This window comes from Hippoglossus stenolepis, chromosome 16, assembly GCF_022539355.2.
Source record: "Hippoglossus stenolepis isolate QCI-W04-F060 chromosome 16, HSTE1.2, whole genome shotgun sequence".
Taxonomy (NCBI): Eukaryota; Metazoa; Chordata; class Actinopteri; order Pleuronectiformes; family Pleuronectidae; genus Hippoglossus; species Hippoglossus stenolepis.
Window position 1 is genome coordinate 5,339,116 of NC_061498.1, and position 17,613 is coordinate 5,356,728.

The window sequence follows — 17,613 nt, forward strand, 5'->3', positions numbered from 1 at the left end:
ACTTTAATACAGTTCCTCTTATACAGGACTTTTTCTATCACACACTGTCGTCAATAGTAACTGACAGTAAAGCGATTTTGTTTTTACATCCTGTGCACACAAGTCATTTTCTTGTGCGTACGTAAGAAGATAAAAATCACTTTTCGAATCTGATCAACCCACATTCACTACCTATTAAATGACTCGGTCACACAGAGAAGGACAAACATGTTTTCTATATGAATTCATTTATTGGGCTTTAAAAAAGGAGGCATTACAATAAAATAAAATGAGATGCTTAATACCTGGTGATCAACATCCAGTCCAATGAGTATAGTAACAACCGTATATGAGCGTTAAACCTTTAAATCCAGGTCAGTCTCTTCATGGAACTTCACAGATCTACAGAATCTATAAAATAGAGAACAGTGTCTGTATCGTACCCTGTGCAGATCTATGTTTTTCTGTTTTTATTATTTCGCAGTGCGCCACCTATCTGCTATCTTGGGTACTGGCTAAGGCACTTTCTAGAGAAGCTACTTTCCCTTATTCAACTTACTGCAAAGTGAAAAACGCCGAGAAGACGATTAACACTATTTGTTTTGTCACTAACGCGGAGGGTACAACACATTCAGTGATACTACATGAAGCCCCCCCGATCGACTGTATGCTGCTTTATATCACCACATAACAACACAATGGAAAACAATGACACTCATCACCTGTCTGCAGATCCTAGTATTACATCAGGTGGATTACAGAGATTTTACAGTGTACATGGTACAGAGAGAATAACTGATTCAGATTCTCAGAGGAGCCTGAGAACGTCGTCGGTTTTGTTTTCGTTCGTAGTCTTTAACACAACTTGTTTAAAAAAGGGGGGGATTACATTAAAGCAGCCATTGGAATACAACAATTTAACAGTATCGTACCATTAACTCAACAGTAGTGTTTCCTACACTAACATTGACATGAATTATACTTTGCAGCTGTGTAAGTCAATTCCTCTTGTAATCAATTACAATGCGCTCGTATGAAAAGCAGGAAAGATGAGGCTGTTTGCGGAGGATGCACTGTTACTCATACAGATTCCACATTGTACAGTGAGCGGTCCAGCAGAGGGAGCCCTCACTCCAGATTATCCTGCAACCATGACAGGGCATTTGCATAACTCCCCCCCCCCTCCCAACCAACCCCATGACATGTGCTTTATACGTTTAACAGTGCACGTGGGCATGAGTGCATCCCGCAGGACATGATAATGCACTGGAAGCACCTGGTTAACTCCACTGAGGACACAGTAATGGTTAGAGGTACAGCGTGTTGCACGTCAAGTCGTCGCCATGACAACCGTACAGTATGTATGTAAATGACAGAACCGGGATGTAAAAAAAAATCTAGTAATCGGCAATAAACGGCACTGCGGTGAAAATGATAACCGACATTTGTACAGATGTAGACTCGGGTCAACTTCAAGTACGTCACAGTTTGTTAAGGGACGGAATCAAAACTCGTGGGAAGAGTTTTCTAAAAAGAGAGTTTTAACTTTTTCTCCTCCCGATTTATGATTCTGTAGTTGCTCCTCTAGTGACATTTACTGTAAAATGTTGTAATTTGCAATCAAATAAAACCTATTGTTGCACTGAAGAGGACTTTGCTGTGCGCCACAAGTCACAATCGTGCAAATGTGGAGGATTGTCTTTTGGTATCAGGGTTTTCTTTAGGTCAACCAGAGACCGTGTACAAAGATGGACGACGCGTCTCCACCTCCTCCCACCAGCCAGAAGCTAAAATATCCCAAATAGGAACATGGAGGAAGTTGGGGTTTATGACCTATACTGCACCCAGCCACCAGGTGGATCTCAAAACGCTTTGGCTTCACTTTTGGGAGCTGACTTGTCCTCCATCTTTATTTGCAGTCTACTACTGGTTAGCTGCGATAGCTAATTGTGGCTTGCAACAGTCTGAAGAGCAGGAGACGAATTGTTGTTTCTGCTCCGTCTCTTTTTAACCTGATAATTAGAGCGGACGTCTCTTCTCTACTCGGTTGACACATCTGGGTCTGATCGTCCAGATGTGTAACCTGCGTTTCTTCCAATGTGCATAAAGAAAACAGCCCGGCAGTGCAGATCTTGTATTATTCATGCACAACTGTCTTGCACATGAAGTCCTAAAATATATATTTCAGTCATGTTTTATTCTTTTATTGTTGGAAACATTTGAGTTTTGATTGCCCAACCCGAACACTGTCTCCATTTAACCAAACAGAAATCAAAGGGAGGGTTCAAAGTGGAGCACAAGGTTCAGCCCCCAATCATAGCCCCAATCATTTTAACACAGACCCTAAAGAAACTATATATATGTATAAATATAAATGCAATGCTTCTTTCAGTGGAAGCCAATCACTCATGATTCCCTCGCGAGCTTCAGGAAACACAACAGGAAAACAGTCCGTCATTGAATTGACTTGATAGTAATGGAAAGCTGATGATCAGTGTTTCTCTGAAACCCATCAGCCTGTCGATGTTCTGCTTTTCACTTTCAGCATTAGAGGTGATTGAGTTTTTAAACGATGCATCAGCATTCAGACAATATGACAATTTGATCTCCTTCACCCTGTTGACATTAATTTTTATAATTACCTCCACCCAGAATGTTATGTTTTCATCAGAATATCGACTGTTATATTTTGGTGTAGATCTGGATCAGGGGGCAGATACAGAATTTCTTTCTTTTCATTTTCTTTAACTTTGCGAGTATTTCTAAACATTTTTGTAAATTCAGAGATATTTAGGGGCTTGGTATTGATCCATGCAATATTGGTGCAGGTCCCCAAAAAATCGGACTTCTGACGGGTTTCATTGGTGGTGGAGGCTATTTTTACCTGCTGTGTGGTAACAAATAAAACCTGGAAGTAGCACCGATGTGTAGCTGAGTAATGTGACCTTTGTTTTAAGGTTAGTTTTAAGGTTAGTTTTAATTCAAGGGGACTGTTGGGCCTTGGTGGAGGTATGTGCTCTACTGAGTGAAATTCAGCTCAATGAATATGATCTGTTTTTTAAGATGAGGGAAGACGGCCCACTCTCTAAAAGGTGATGATTTTCAGCTTATGCATCACTTGCGGGTGTAACAGTCCTGGTGCGGCCTGTAATAAACTGTTGTGTGTGTGTGTGCGTGTGCGTGTGAGGGAGAAATTGGAGGGGGCCACGGATGATAATTCTAACATTTGCACTCTCCTCTGCTCCAGTGCACTAATGCTCATCACCGCACCATCAACCGCCAGCGAGAAGGCCACACGGCGATGGAGAACGCTTGACTCCCTCCAGCTCACATCGATGTCACGCCCCTCAATATACAAGGCAGGTGTGGAACCCCCCGCTCTCTACACTTCTTTGAAACTCACTTTAAAGCTTTCGTATGAAGACAAACTAAACACTTCTCCAACTCTCATCAGCAGATTTATAGCTTAATATTAAGGACACATTAGGTGCTGATAGCTCATTAACCGAGGGAGAGTACAATCTCAGGAGGAGGAGAGGGGATCATCTGCACACAGGCAGACCAGACCCCTCCCCCCTAACTAAGTGCTGCAGAGATGTAAGGGAATGAGTGTATGTGTGTGTGTGTGAGGATCTGTGCATAAGAGGAGGGGGGGATGGTGGATAAGAAGGTGAGTGTGTGTTTGTGTGCGAGTGCAGGCAGTTCCTACAGTTTGATGATGGTTGCAGATCAACCGGGGTAAGAGAGCCGACACGGCAGGAAATGGATCGGGCGTTGGTGGAGGTGTAAGCTCGGCTGGCCGGGTCTCTGTCTGCCTCCACAGCACTTCATGCATTAGAAGCTGGAGGAAGTTTGTACACGCAGAATGAATCGGGTGCTAATTCTTACTTTGACTAGATCTGCTATTGTGTTTTTTTGTTGTTGCTTTTTTTTAATAAATACTATGCAAAGATTAAAGATATGTCAACATTAAATCCCCCGGGGATTTATATCTCCTCAGAAAGAAAGCTCCTCTTTACCAAGCTTAGGGGGAGGTGATGCTGTTAGAGCCCAGGAGGGAGATTGGCGGCCTGGTGTAGTACAGTGGGACAGGGGGCGTGGTTTCTCCAGGAGCATCCCAGGACAGGAAAATGTGCTACAATTCATGTGTGGCATGCTTATGAGGTTGGACAGCAGCATGAACAATGCAGTACACACACTACGGTTCACACACAAACGTAAAGATCTCTCTCGTGCACACACGCGCACACACACACACACAGTCCCTCTCTCTTTCTCTAAACTGGTACCAGCCAGCAGCAAGAACCACCATCCATGGCTTGAACCCTGAATCTAACATGGCGAGCACAAGTTGCTTCAATAGAAAAATAGAGGAATTTCCAGAGGCTGTTCAAATGTCTTTGGCACTTCTGAAAACACAGCATACGGAAAGGAATCAGCACTGAATATAAAAAGGCCAAAACTAGAAAAAGCTCTACACCCAGAAGAAAGATTAAGATAATCCAGTTTCATCCACATATGAGTCTGGCCAGTCCTGGGTGGATTTGAGCCTGAACAGGCCCGTACTCCACCATCTCTCCGTCCACAGTGATCACGCCCTGCGGAGTGATGGGCTCCAGCCGCAGGGCCTTCACCTTCTCATACACCAGGTGGGGGCAGCCGCACGCCAAGTGGGCGCCCTTCTCCATGGCGAGGAAAAGGCGCAGCAGGGCGGGACGTGAGATTCCTGCTGTCACGTAGAACAGATGAATCAGCCCGTCATCCGCCATCGCGCCAGGGGCTGTCCACAGGTCCTCAGCGAGGTGGGACTGGTAAATAGCCAGTACCAAGACAAAGTCCTCCTCCTTGACCACTGTCCAGCTCTCTGGGACCGGCTGCTCCAGACCAGGAAGAAGAGAGTCCACCAGTACCACGGTCTTGCCATCACTCTTCATCTCAGTTCTCTTGGAGGTGATAGCATTATTGGGGGAGTTGGAGATGGTGTTGTGGTTGCAGTTTGTGGTGTTGTGGTTGTGATGAGCGTTCTGATTTGGAGAGGGGTTGGGGATGAGCCGACAGGGAAGGGAGGAGCAGAGCGAGGGGTGCTGAGGTGTGGAGGGAGGGTGGCTCGCCTTTATGCTCCCTTTTGGAAGTGCTGGCGCCTCCTTAACGGGCAGATACGCCAACTTGCCCTGATAGACTCTGAGGGAGGCCAGACGCACCAGTGTGCCCATCAGGAAGCGGATGGCTCCCACATGGCGGTACTTCTCGCTCTCGATGTCAACATCTGCCACGAAGCCCCAGGCCAGGGAGAGAAAGGAGAAGAGGCGCTGGCGAGAGGCCAAGTGGATCGACACCAGGTCTAAGGAGCCGACCAGACCTTTGCACAACATGAAGCCACAGCTCAATAGTAGTTCTTCGTTCCAAGCTGGAGGCGACCTGAGGGATCGAAAACTAGAGTCAGAATAAATATAGCTGTGTATTGTAAACAGGAACATAAATGGAGAGATAGGGCTTTTGTGACATTTTCACCAATTTACTTTGTTAAGCTAACAGAGGGCACTGGGACTTATAACCAGGGTAATAATAAAACCCTGAAAGTTCACAGACACAGGGGTGACTACTACATTTGTTTCTCTGCTGCTGTGCCATCAACCACCCAGCAGATGGAGATAATATGCTGGATATGTGTTGGGTTGACTGGTTCCACCGCTGCACTTTAATCACTCTTAATGTGTGATTTTCTAAACCCATTACATCACTCCTTTGAGAGTTATCAACCTAAAATGACCTCCTGCTGCACAGCCAAGCAGTTCCAGTTCGCTCCACTGTCTCTCCTCCCTCCTGAGGAATGATGTGCCCAGTCAGCCTTCGGCATAATTACACAGAGAGGAGGTAAATCGTTCTTTTTCAGGACGAGGAGGGTTGTTCCTTGCTCTTCTTTTGCACTCTTTAGTCCATGCATTTAAATGACTCATTAATGGACGGACTCACTGTGAGTAGTGGTGGACGGAGGCCGCCAGGGCGTTGCCTGAGCCACCTGGTAGAATACCCAGAGGGGTCTGGATGGCCTCTTGCCAGTCCTCTCGTTCCATCAGACCATTTATCACCTGAATGAACAAGAACAATGAGAAAAAGAGAAATAGAGCAGGGTCCTCAATGGAAAGAAGATCAAAAGTTGTGACAGGATGTAGCTCTACAGCTGTTCTGTGTCAAGTATGCAGAGGAACATGAATCCACTCTGGCTAAGGATTTATGTATTAATGAGCAGAATCCACACAATGGCTTTTTAGGAGCTAGATTTGAGATGCATCACAGCAACAGAGCTGTTTGTAGTGTGTAAATTCAAATTAATTTTTTACAATCCTCTTGTGAGGAGCGCTAACAATAGAAACAGGGGTGTGAGGGTTATATCATTTCCATCTGTGCTTGGTTTAGAATTGTATGACTATGAGAAACAGAAACAGGTCAGGTAGAGGCAAAGCACCTCAAACAGCAGTCCATCTCCAGACATGATGACCAGGGCATCCCACTGTGACAGGTCCGCCTTCCTCACCAGCTCCCGGGCATGGTTCTGGTGCTCTGAGGGACACAAGAGATGAGGGAGAGCAAATAAACAAGACAAAAGCAGAAAACGTGGCAGAGTGTAGGAGAAAAGAATCACAAAGTAAAAATGAGGCCAAGGGCAGAGAAAGAGACACACACTCCCATCCTCGCCAGCCTCTGGGGTGGGATCAGGGAGATTAGGCAGAAAAGAGATTCAATTTCCCCTTATCGGGACAGACATATCACATTAACCCATCCAGCGGCTACTCAACAGCTCCGAGGCAGCTTAGCTGGCCTGCAAACATCTGTGACCGACAAATGTCAGCATGTGTGTGAGCAAGTGTCGGTTAATGCGCTGGCAGGCAGAGGACTGCGCTGTTTGTTCAGCCTAGTTTTATTGGCGTTGTCTTTGAGAGGGTCCCTCCGCAGGGGGTCTCGGCGGGCTCATCCCACCAGCATTAAAGTCTACAATTCTGCCAGCTGAGACTCCCCAGTGTGGTGGTGTGTGCGCGGATGAAACAGCTTTAGAGCGAGATAGGGAGAGGGAGAGGGAGAGGGGGAGAGGAGCAGGCAGACAGACAGTGAGGAAGTTACTGAGTATTGATGCACTGCCATCGCCGAGGAAATATGTTTCCACTTCAGCCAAGGTATTGATCAACTGGAATAAAAACAAATATCCCCCCCCCTTTTCCTTCCCCCTCTCCCAGCCGTGCTCCCCATGAGGCTGCTGTTTGTTTGCAGAGAGCCGGGCAGGCTGGAGGCGGTGATGCAGTCCTGTGTTGACAGACAGTAGCAGAGGGAGTAACGGCACGGAACAGCTGACTCAGCACTTTGAGCCCGCCAGGCTGATGCTTTACTTCCCAGGCACTTCCTTATTATTATGTATTACAAACAGGATCTTGAACCTGAACCTGAAGGCAGTGGTGACTTCTTCCACGGGCCGCACAGATGTTGTCTCTGTAAATACACACTTGAAAATATCATGGCTAAACTCCACTTCTTTCACTTCTTCTTCCTCCCCAGGCCACTCTCTGCTGCCGCTGCCTGAAGTCAACCAGGGTGAAGATAAAGCTTGATACACTGGATGCTTCATACACTATGTAAAAGGTACATGCTGACACAAGAGGTGCCTCCGTGGGTGCTTGTCCTTCCTTGGGCAAAGGCTATGTGATATATTCGTCACAGAGCGCTGCCCCTGGCAAAGGTTGTGCCAGCTAATCCACTCATAGTCACATTTGCCTGGCTACCATGTCGGACCACAGAAAGCACTCAGCGACACGTCTCCTCCCTCCCTCCCATCTCCTCGGCTCTATTCTTCTCCAGCCTGGGTCGACATCAGTAATTACTCTGTCTTTTTTCATCACCATCCAGCTGCTGCCTCTCCTCTAAGTCCCAGGAGTCCGCACAAAGAGACCGAGCATCAGAACTCTTTCACAGATAAACAAACACAGTTTTCTCTCTGTTTCCCAACTTGCCTTTTGCTGTCATTCTCTATCTCTCTTTGAGCCGTGTATCAAAGATTCAGCTGGCGTATTATCGAGCTGTAGCCAGAGGACACAGGTTACTATTTTTGCCTGGTAAACCTCCAAGGGTCAGTGATGCTCTTTGCGCTGAACAGTTGACATTAATGTCTCTCACTGTTCCCCAGCAGCCTCTTGGTATTTAGAGATCACTTGAAGTTCAGAGCCTGTGACATTAGTAAGTAACACAGGACATTGGTTAAGGTCACGGTTGAGCCGTCGCCCACTGTTACAGAATCTGGAGCAGCTGGGCTGACTAATGTGACAATTTAAATCAGTGTGTGTAGCGACTTCACAAAAACAAACGAGTCGCTGAGAGGCTGAGGTCGGGCCTGAATAGTTTGAATGACTCGCTGATTCAGAAATCACTGAAAAAAACAATGATCTACTTATTGTAACGTGCACAAACTCATAGATTTAACAAATCACTGTGATCAAACGAAAAAAGATGGCGTCCCCACTCCCCCTCTCTCCAACCAACGCCAAAGGTGAACACGTGCTGATATAAACTCTAACCCCCGCCCATATCCTATGTGACCTACTTCCTGCCAAATGAATATGATCACATATAAACAATAAATAACAAATAATCAAAATATAACCCCCAAAATACAAACCCAGTACACCTTGTATCATAACCAAAATAATAATAATGATGTTCTTCTTAGACTTATTCATGGCTCTGAGAGTGTGCATGTGCTTGAGTACTGTACACTCTGTGTGTGTGTGTGTGTGTGTGTGTGTGTGTGTGTGTGTGCTCATGCTGCGTTTTCACAAATGATGCATAATAACTAGACAGCTCAATTCCTGCAGAGATGAAAGTTTGTTTGTGCAACAAAGATTTGAAAAAAAAGACCTCATACTGTGGTTATGCCATATTAAGAGAGAGAGAGAGAGAGTGTGTGTGTGTATGTGAGAGAGTGAGAGAGAGAGATGGGCCGTCTGTATGAATGGAAATGTAATATTCCCTGTTGCACAGTCAATCAAATGACTACACAGATATACAGAATGACTATAATCCTTTGTGTGTGTTAATCTCCAAACTATAACCATTTTGCCTCTCTCTCTCAGTATGAGGGTGTTGCTCCTATGTCGGATGGTGGGCGGCCTTTGCATGTCTGTGCTCAGAGGCCCATATAGTGTCCTGTTCATCCATCATCGTACCATGATTGGTATGAAAGTGTAATCCCCGTCCTCGCTGTTCCATGTCAGGGTGACCTTGAGAAGACAAACAGAGGTGTGCATGCGTACAACTGTTACGAACCTGTGATGATGAGTGTGTAGGGCACAGCGGCCTCGGTGAGCATCCCCTCCACGTGACCAGTGAAGAGCTGCAGAGCCTGGCCGCGCCCGCAGTGAGGGTTCACGAGTACCATGACTCTGCAGGGCCGCCGCACCTCCATGTACGTCACACCTGAGACAGACAGAGAGGGAGCGCATGGAGATGAAGTGAGAACAGGTCTTCTCACGCACGACCAAATAATTCAGAGAATGTATAAGGACAGTGTCGTCCCTCTGGGTCTCTGCGGCACAGAAATGCACCGTGATAAAAAAAGAGCGTGAAGGAGTAGAGTCAGCGGCTGTGACAGCATTCAGACTGACGATGCTTCATGTCAATGTGACGTGCTGGTTTCCTCCCACAGAGAAGATGCTGCTCTGGTGGGATCTCGCTGATTATTAATAGCAGCTCTCTGACACTGTATTTACGCCCATGAGGAGATTGTCCTGTTGCTCGTGTTGGATTCGTGGAGTGACTGTACTTCATCTGGGCCTGGTTGGGATTCAGCACCTGGCTTAAGGTCATTTTTATGTTTGTTTACTTCCAACTAGCATACCACATCATGATTAAACATATAATGCAACAGCAATTAGCCGGTAGATTAGTTTAGCAAAAACACTGGAACAGCTAGCAAACAGCTCATGTTTAAACAGTAAATATGATGAGCCGGTAGCTTAGTTTAGCAAAAAGTCAAACAGGGGGAACAACCAAGTCAATATATCCCCATAAATAATATGGCTACAAAGACAATCTTCAAGTCATCCCCCAATGTGAGAAAGACGCAGTCAGAAAACAGCGTCTCTGCAGGATTATAGACACGGACAAAAGCTTATACAGATGGAAAAATCATTTATTATTCTCTGATAGGAATGACGTCATTCTTCTTTTGTTCATATCTTTGTGTGAGGATGAGGTTTAACTTCTCAACTGTGTTGCACTTGCTGGCTAACATTAAAAAGGGGATTTTAAGTAAAGTCAAATTCGGAGAAAAGCTTCCTCCCTCTGGAGTTGGATTTTGCAGCAGATGCCCTCGACCTTTAAAGCAGCCACAGACTCATCAGAGATCATATCAAGTGAATCTGAAAGGACAAAGAACAGACTATTCCCTCTGGGGTGTTGAGGGCAGAAACCGTATCAAATTCGAACATATCTGGTAACGTTGGTTGCAGTCGATGCTGCTGGTATCAGGCAGGAAAATCTATTCAGAGCACAAAATGTAATTGATGGTCAACTCCTGCTTATAATGAGTAAAGCGAGATGGATACAGTAAGATGCCAGATGTACGGAGCCCCTGAAGTCCAAAAAGATTAGTTACCATCTTGTGGGAACAAGTAACTATCTATCATAAAACTTGGGAAATTAACAAACTCTTAAAAGCTATAAACGCAACTTAATGTTGTCTTCAAAGCATTGGCCAGTCATGTCTTTACTAAATAGTATAAACTTGTGCACAACTTATTTATCTTGTGAGCACAAGATAATAACTTGTGCACACAAGATAAAAAAGATAAGTTAAGATAAAACTTCACACACCGAGGAAATTCAGTTGTTACAGCAGCAGGCAGGTCAGAATGAGGTGGGTGTTTATGTACAAAAAACATTTGTACATAAACACAAATGTGCAAAAGCTTATTTGCTGTTAGAAATAGTGCAAAAATATATCATCTGTGACTTCAGGGTCTCCGTACAGATGTGTTGTATTGACTCACTAACATATGTCTACCTCAGTCTGAGTAGTCTGAGTGTTTTTTCCTTTTTTACAGTTTAATTTCCACCGATGCACCGATGCTGTCGCTCAGCGGGACCCAGCACGGGGACATAAATATCTCAGAGAAAGAGGTGTGAGCCCAACAGGAAGAGCGGGGTGAGAGGGCAACAACACACAGGCACACGCTCAACTCTGCCTCCATTCACCCACACAGGGTCTCCATTGTTTTTGCTTGTAATAGAGCACAATGTGGCTTTCAGACACAAAAGAGCCTCTCTACACTTCCAGAATAGAGCGGAAAGTGTCTTTTGACAGTGAAAGCGCTTTAAAATCAGGGGATTTACACTCAAGTGTTCTGAGCTGAATGGCAAAGCTTTACTCGACCCACAGATATTTGACCTTAACAAGGTGACATGGTGAAATTCTTGTTCGTTAAAGAATAAATCCTCCGGCCACGCTGACATTGGAATTCAGGACACCGTCACACTGTCTACACCCCACTGGTTCCAGACCTCAAAATGTGCTGTCCACGTCTCAGATTAATGCAGCTATTCAAACAGAATAATGAAGTGAAACGGCAGTTCAGTCTTATCACTATGCAGCTAATTCAGACCCGTGTAGATTTACTCTGTAACGCTGCACTGAATCACTTGTCATGCAGGACAGTACTTATTCATTTGATAAGAATAAATAACTTAGAAGGTGGGAATTCACTCAGATCTAGTAACTATTGGAAATATATTGTAACTTTAGATATGTTATAGATATTTTTAAATACCATTCATTATTATGTCAGAGTGTGGGTGATATGAAATGCTGATTAAGTGCTGATTAAGTTCCCTGAAACAAAACAACCGCAGCTTAATATTACAGCCCTGCAAGAGACCATCTCTCTATTAAGTGATTGAGAGGCGGTTATAATATTAATAGAAACATATCGCAGCATAATGCAATAAAATGCAACAGGGCCACAACGACATCTTCCACAGTGATCATAAATCTGAATCAATATATTTTATTGTTTATACTCTATGTGTACCTAATAAACTGGCTAAGTGTAGCTGTTGCCTTCAGAATTAGGCCTATGTTATTAATTTGTCAGTTGATTATTGTTTATTATTCATTTTGCACAGGACTGTCTCTTCCTCTAAGGAGATAATGATGTTTTAGCATCAATCGTTGCCATGATACTTTACAAGCAGGATATAATTATAATTACAACAGAGAGTACATTTTCATGCTGTATGAAAGAAACAAAAAATAGTTTTAACCAAAAAGATTTGATACTGTACGTCTGGTTTCTGAAGACAGCTCCTTCCAAGGGCGTGTCTGTCTGTCTGCATGTGTGTGTGTGGTTGTCGTCTTTGTGCTGTGTGCGAGGGTGTATGTGAAATCTGTCCGTGATGTGAAGTCACATAACCTGCAGCTCGATGTGCCATCACACCGGCAAACAAACTTTTTTAACTGCAGAGTGTGTATTTCACAGCTGCAAGTGACTGAACAAACACACACACACTCACAGACAGACAGACAGAGTGGTGACAGGCAGACTGGATGTGACTATGTGTCAGTGTTAACAAGTAGCTGAGCTGACAGAGCAGAGTTATCGTCTCGAAAGCCACAAGTGCATCAGTGTGCAGGAAAAAAGCTAAATTAAGATTCGGTGAGCCTCCGGTATCACACACTGTGGCACAGGTTGGATCTGCGAAAACAAATATGTGGGCAATTGTGTGAAAGCCGTCTCAGTGAAACTGACACTTTATCCAGACTGGTCTGACGTGTCTGCAAACAAGCTGCATTCCAGGGTTGGGTGAGCGTTTTGCTGGAGAGGAGTGGAGGAAGTGTACACAGAGTAAACACCACTGCCCACTGAGGCATCACCAGGCTGGGAGGGTACAGGGGGGAGGAGGGCACTGACAGGCCATCGTAGCCGCGTGTCACGAAGCCGGAGACAGAGGCTCCAGAGGGACCGAGATGCTGGTCAGGGTGAGAGGTCGTCTGGTGACGCATTCAGGCTCCATTTGCAAATTTATTGAAGGTGCACTGGGTCAGAATAGAAGCTTTGGGGGGGGAAATCAAGACGGCAGACGATGCTATCGCTGCACAAATGGAATAAAAAAGACAAGTCAAGATTCCAGAGCGAATAAATGTTCAATCTGTAGCCGGCTCTCCCACCAGCTGTTTGAGTAACAGACAAGGAAACAGCCAGCAGCAACAGAGGCAGGCACAAGTCGGAAACGTCAAATCCAGTCAAAATCATCTCGTGGCTTCACGTGCAACTGTGGAGCTTCTGAGCGCAGGGAAATACTTTGGCAGAATATTAACACGAGCAGGAAGTCATCCCAGTGTAGTCACTTCATTATTTACAGCTCATTCAGTCAAATGAACCTGCTATGAGAACAAAAAACCTGTGAGACTACAACACAAACTAAATTAGTCGTTACAGCCTCATTGTAAACTACACCTTTCCCCCTTCACACATTAATATTATACGTGTTTATTTTTTGTTAGCAGGATTATGCAAATACTACTGGATGGATTACCAGGAAACCTGGTGGAAGGATTCCGTATTGGTCTGGGAAGAACCCATTCAATTTTGGTGCGGATGCAGGAGATGTGTTCATATTTCTCATTGATTTCTCAGAGAGTTATGCGTATAAATTCAGACATATCCATGAGTGTGTGCAATCTCATGTGGATCCAAATCAAAATCTGGATCTAGTGGATTGAAATCTGGTTTCATAGAGGTGTAGGCTTTTTTCCTGTGCGGTAACAAATAGGGCTACAAACCTGTAACTACCACCAATGTGTAGCTGAGAAAAGTAATGCAGCCTTGGGGAGGTTTGTTCTCTCCTCAGTGCAATTCTAGTTCACTTTAGACTTCAGTGAAAGTTCATCACAGTAGTAACTCAACACCTAACCCAGATATCTAAATGGCTAAATACCAATCTCGCACTGCATTTGCATTTTTAATCCAACCTTTCCATCTGCAATGCCAGATGAGATGACATGCAATTAACCGAGGGTGTATGAGGGATTAGTGAATCACACAGACTTTCACGCACCCTCTGCAACGTAGGCAGAAAAGCAGCAGTGCCGCCCCATTTAAAACCCATAATGCATTCTGCTAAATGCCGTATTATTGGCTGCGGCCTGGATATGGGACGCTAAAACAAGCTTATAAATTAATAATATGATCATCGCTGCGTTCAAAAGAGGCAAAGAAGGGCTGAAATGAGAGCTCGCTGACTGTTAGATGGCTGAGCTGGTTGATTAGTGTGTGTGTGTGTGTGTGTGTGTGTGTGTGTGTGTGTGTGTGTGTGTGTGTGTGTGTGTGTGTGTGTGTGTGGTGTGTGTGTGTGTGTGTGTGTGTGTGTGCGCGCATGGGCTCTTTGATGGGTCCAGTGAGAGGGCAGTGATGGGGCCGGGCGGGGGCTGCCCAGTTACCTCTTAGGTTACCATCTGCCTGCCTGCCCGGCATTCATACAGGGCCGAAGCCCAGAGTCCTGCTGGCCGCGGATCAGAGGGCGGCTGGATATTCGTCCCCACACAGAGCCCAGTCTGTCTCTGAGTTTGCGGCGTCCACCTGGAGGCTGCCATACCAGGAGGAGGCCGACCTCTTTCAACACTCGCCTCCATCTCTGGCGACCAGCATTCCACATTAGTCACTGCCAAGTCAAATATCCGCTTCCCCTTTGAACTGCTGGTAGGTGGAGGTGGACCGTGCACTAGAGGATATTACCTGACCCGACATGGCGGATAATGACATCCAGATATCATTTGAGACACCCAAACAAACTTTTGTCTCATCGTCAGCAACTCGCCACTTCCTCCCAAATGAGTGATCGTGGTAATTAGACACATCACATACAGTACTTGTGTAAATGTCTGTATACCAGGATGGAGCTAATGAGACTGGAAGACAAAGGAACCTGAGGACACTTTTTAAACAGAGCAAGACGTGATGAGACCTAATTAGACGAAGCTGCTGCTGAGCAGGATGAAAAACAGCCTTTGTTTTGATACGAGTTCTCCACCCGTCAACAACCAACTCTCAGTGGGAATTCAACTAAACTGGAATAATGAGGTGCGAGCGGCAGGTAACGCTCTCTGCTGACAGAGGATCAGATGGAAATCTACCTATTTAAGTTATCAGTGTGTGGCCTGGTCCTGTTTGAGTGAACGAGCTGTAGTTTGCTGCGGGCGGTGTAGAGATCACCTCTCGGAGCAGGTAGAGCAGGTCCCTGACAGCAGATGGAATGTGCCTATATAGTTTCTCTGCCAAACCGGTTCCTGGCAATAGGAAGGTGCGGCACGGTCCAATCATGTGGAGCTTAAGTCAGGAGTCAGGTCAGCCTATCCTTACAGATTAGCCTACTTTCCATTGTCCTTTAAAACGATAACTTTGCAAAACCTTTTGCACATATACACATGAGCGTGTGTGTTACCAACATTCTTATGTATTTTCTTTTTCATGAAATGTGAGACACTTGTCATTTGTACCCTGTGTTTCCTTGGTTTCTTTTCAGGTGCTGGTTTGGTTGTGTTGTTACTACTGGTCTAGTAGTTGAGTTAGATCTGAGATTGTATTTTGGTTTGTGCTTAATGTGACCCTGGTGTGTTTGTTGTGTGTGTGTATTAAGGTTTTTCTTTAATCATAAATATAATATCCTGCTGTATGTGCCTTTAGTCTGTTAAATAGAGTTGTGAGTCTGTGTGTGTGTGTTTTAATGTGTAGCCTAAATATAAAGTAGCCTATATATGTGAATAAATGAAAGCTGAAATACTTTTTTATCATTATCCTGCTGTCTTTGGTACATACAGTTTATTTGAATAAAGGTGTGTTGTGTGTAAAGAAGCCTATAATATGAAAATGATATGAAATCTGAAACCAAAGTGATGACTTATGGTATTTCATAAACATTCTTAAAATAAAGTTATGTCAAATTTAAATTCTCCATCTCCACGGTGCCCATGTCCCCGGACTCCCCACCACCCCAGCCGGCTGCTCACCGTCTCTCCGGGGCGCCCGCAGCCCGGACGCGTCCCTGATGGCATCAGCCCACCTCTCCGCCTCCTGGAGGTTGGCGAGCGGGTCCTGGACCAACGCGACCCGAAAGCACTGCTCCACTCTCTGCCGGGCCACGCCGGCGCTCATCCAGCGCCGCTTGAACGGGTAGAAACAGGCGGTGAAGTAGGCGCCGACGTCCGCGCCGTCCGGCCCTCGGTACGCCCGGCACCCGATGCAGTCGGTCAAGTTAAAAACCACCTTGGTCCGGCCGGGCGACGAGGAGATCCGCTGGATGGTCAGGGCGCCCTCCGTCAGGCTCACCGAGTACCGGAGCCGGTCGTTGAGCGTGTCGGTGAACTCCCCGTACAGCGAGCCCACCGGCCCGTTCCGCTGGCGGGACGGCTCCGGTGGTTCCGAGGCGTCTCTCTCCATCCCGGGCGGAGAGTGCGACGCGTCCCGCAGGCCGGTGTGTGGAAGGCGGTGAAGAGACTCCGATCCGACACAGCCTGTGGTGGGACCCTGCTGTGTGTTTGTGTGTGTAAGTGTGTGCGTGTAAGTGTGTAAGTGTGTGTGTGTGTTTGTGTTCCCAGTTCTTTCCTAGTTCACAGTCTCTCCCTAGTGAGTGAAAAGGGAATGGCAGTGATGGAGGAGAGATCAGCCTGTTGTCTTCTCTCCTCCATCCAGGAGACACTTTGTTCTCCTCCTCCCCTGAAACAAGCGCATCTTCAACATCTCAAGAAATTATATTTATAAATCCATTATCTGGCCAGAACTCCTTCCATGTTTTGTGTCAGGATAGAAGTTATATGAGGGGGGGTAGAAACCTGCTGCAGGGTCACCAGTGTGTTTATACCTGAAACAACAGTGATGGAAACAGATTCATTTGGAGTAACAGGACATTTTTGGAAAAGTGGCTGGAATAAGGAATATGGGCTGTGTCTCATTTGAAGGAGTGTGACCAATACAATCTCCTGTGCCCAGTCAAAGAATATGACTATTACAATTACCATCAAGACAAGTATACAACAGTTTATTCTGTACTCTAATACGGTTTCAGAAATGAGGCCACTCTCGGTCTGAGGTATTAACTTACGCAGCAAGAAATTCACTAATAAGTTCATTATAAATATCTTATCATCAAAACACTATCAGCTGAAAAGAAAATGTGTTCTTCAAGGAAATAGTGAGGATGAATCGGGGAGAATAAGGAAACGACACTTATCTTACCGATCCTACCTAATGACATTTTGTCCATCCCAGAATTTCCTACATAAAATATTGAATGGGAATGAGAACTCACTCACTTTCTGTGAGAGGAGCATTGAGACTGTGGAACATGTTTTCTGACAGTGTGGAGAACTTTGGTTGGTTCCAGTCCAGAAATGTCAGGACACCACCTCTGAATGTGAAGCTGGTTAAAGCTGGAGAACTTATGGAGGATAATAACCTTGATTGTTTAAATAATTAAACTAATTGTGTTATATAAGCACTTTATTCACAGATGTACATATTTAAAAGTCAAGCCCCATATCAACGGATGGAAGACCGAACTAAAGACATCTGCAAAATGAAACGCTGAAACTTGTTTTCG

General features: G+C 45.4%; 1 protein-coding gene across 1 annotated transcript; it reads right to left on the reverse strand.

The window, feature by feature from the left end:
• Positions 1–210: 210 nt before the first annotated feature.
• On the reverse strand, positions 211–16,583 carry LOC118123510 (sphingosine kinase 1). Its single transcript, XM_035180950.2, has 5 exons — positions 16,025–16,583; positions 9,289–9,438; positions 6,446–6,540; positions 5,953–6,068; positions 211–5,397 (listed from the first exon to the last, which is right to left on the reverse strand). The coding sequence occupies exons 1-5, from the start codon at positions 16,452–16,454 to the stop codon at positions 4,488–4,490; spliced, it is 1,701 nt and encodes a 566-aa protein (XP_035036841.1). The 5' UTR covers positions 16,455–16,583; the 3' UTR covers positions 211–4,487.
• Between the last annotated feature and the right edge of the window lie 1,030 nt (positions 16,584–17,613).

Excerpts from the sequence above, each read along its gene's own strand:
- LOC118123510 (XM_035180950.2), bottom strand. The coding sequence starts at position 16,454 with ATGGAGAGAGACGCCTCGGAACCACCGGAGCCGTCCCGCCAGCGGAAC. Across the intron at positions 9,439-16,024 it reads GCGGGCGCCCCGGAGAGACG|GTGTGACGTACATGGAGGTG; the intron begins GTGAGCAGCCGG and ends TGTCTGTCTCAG. Across the intron at positions 6,069-6,445 it reads GAGATGGACTGCTGTTTGAG|GTGATAAATGGTCTGATGGA; the intron begins GTGCTTTGCCTC and ends TTGTTCATTCAG.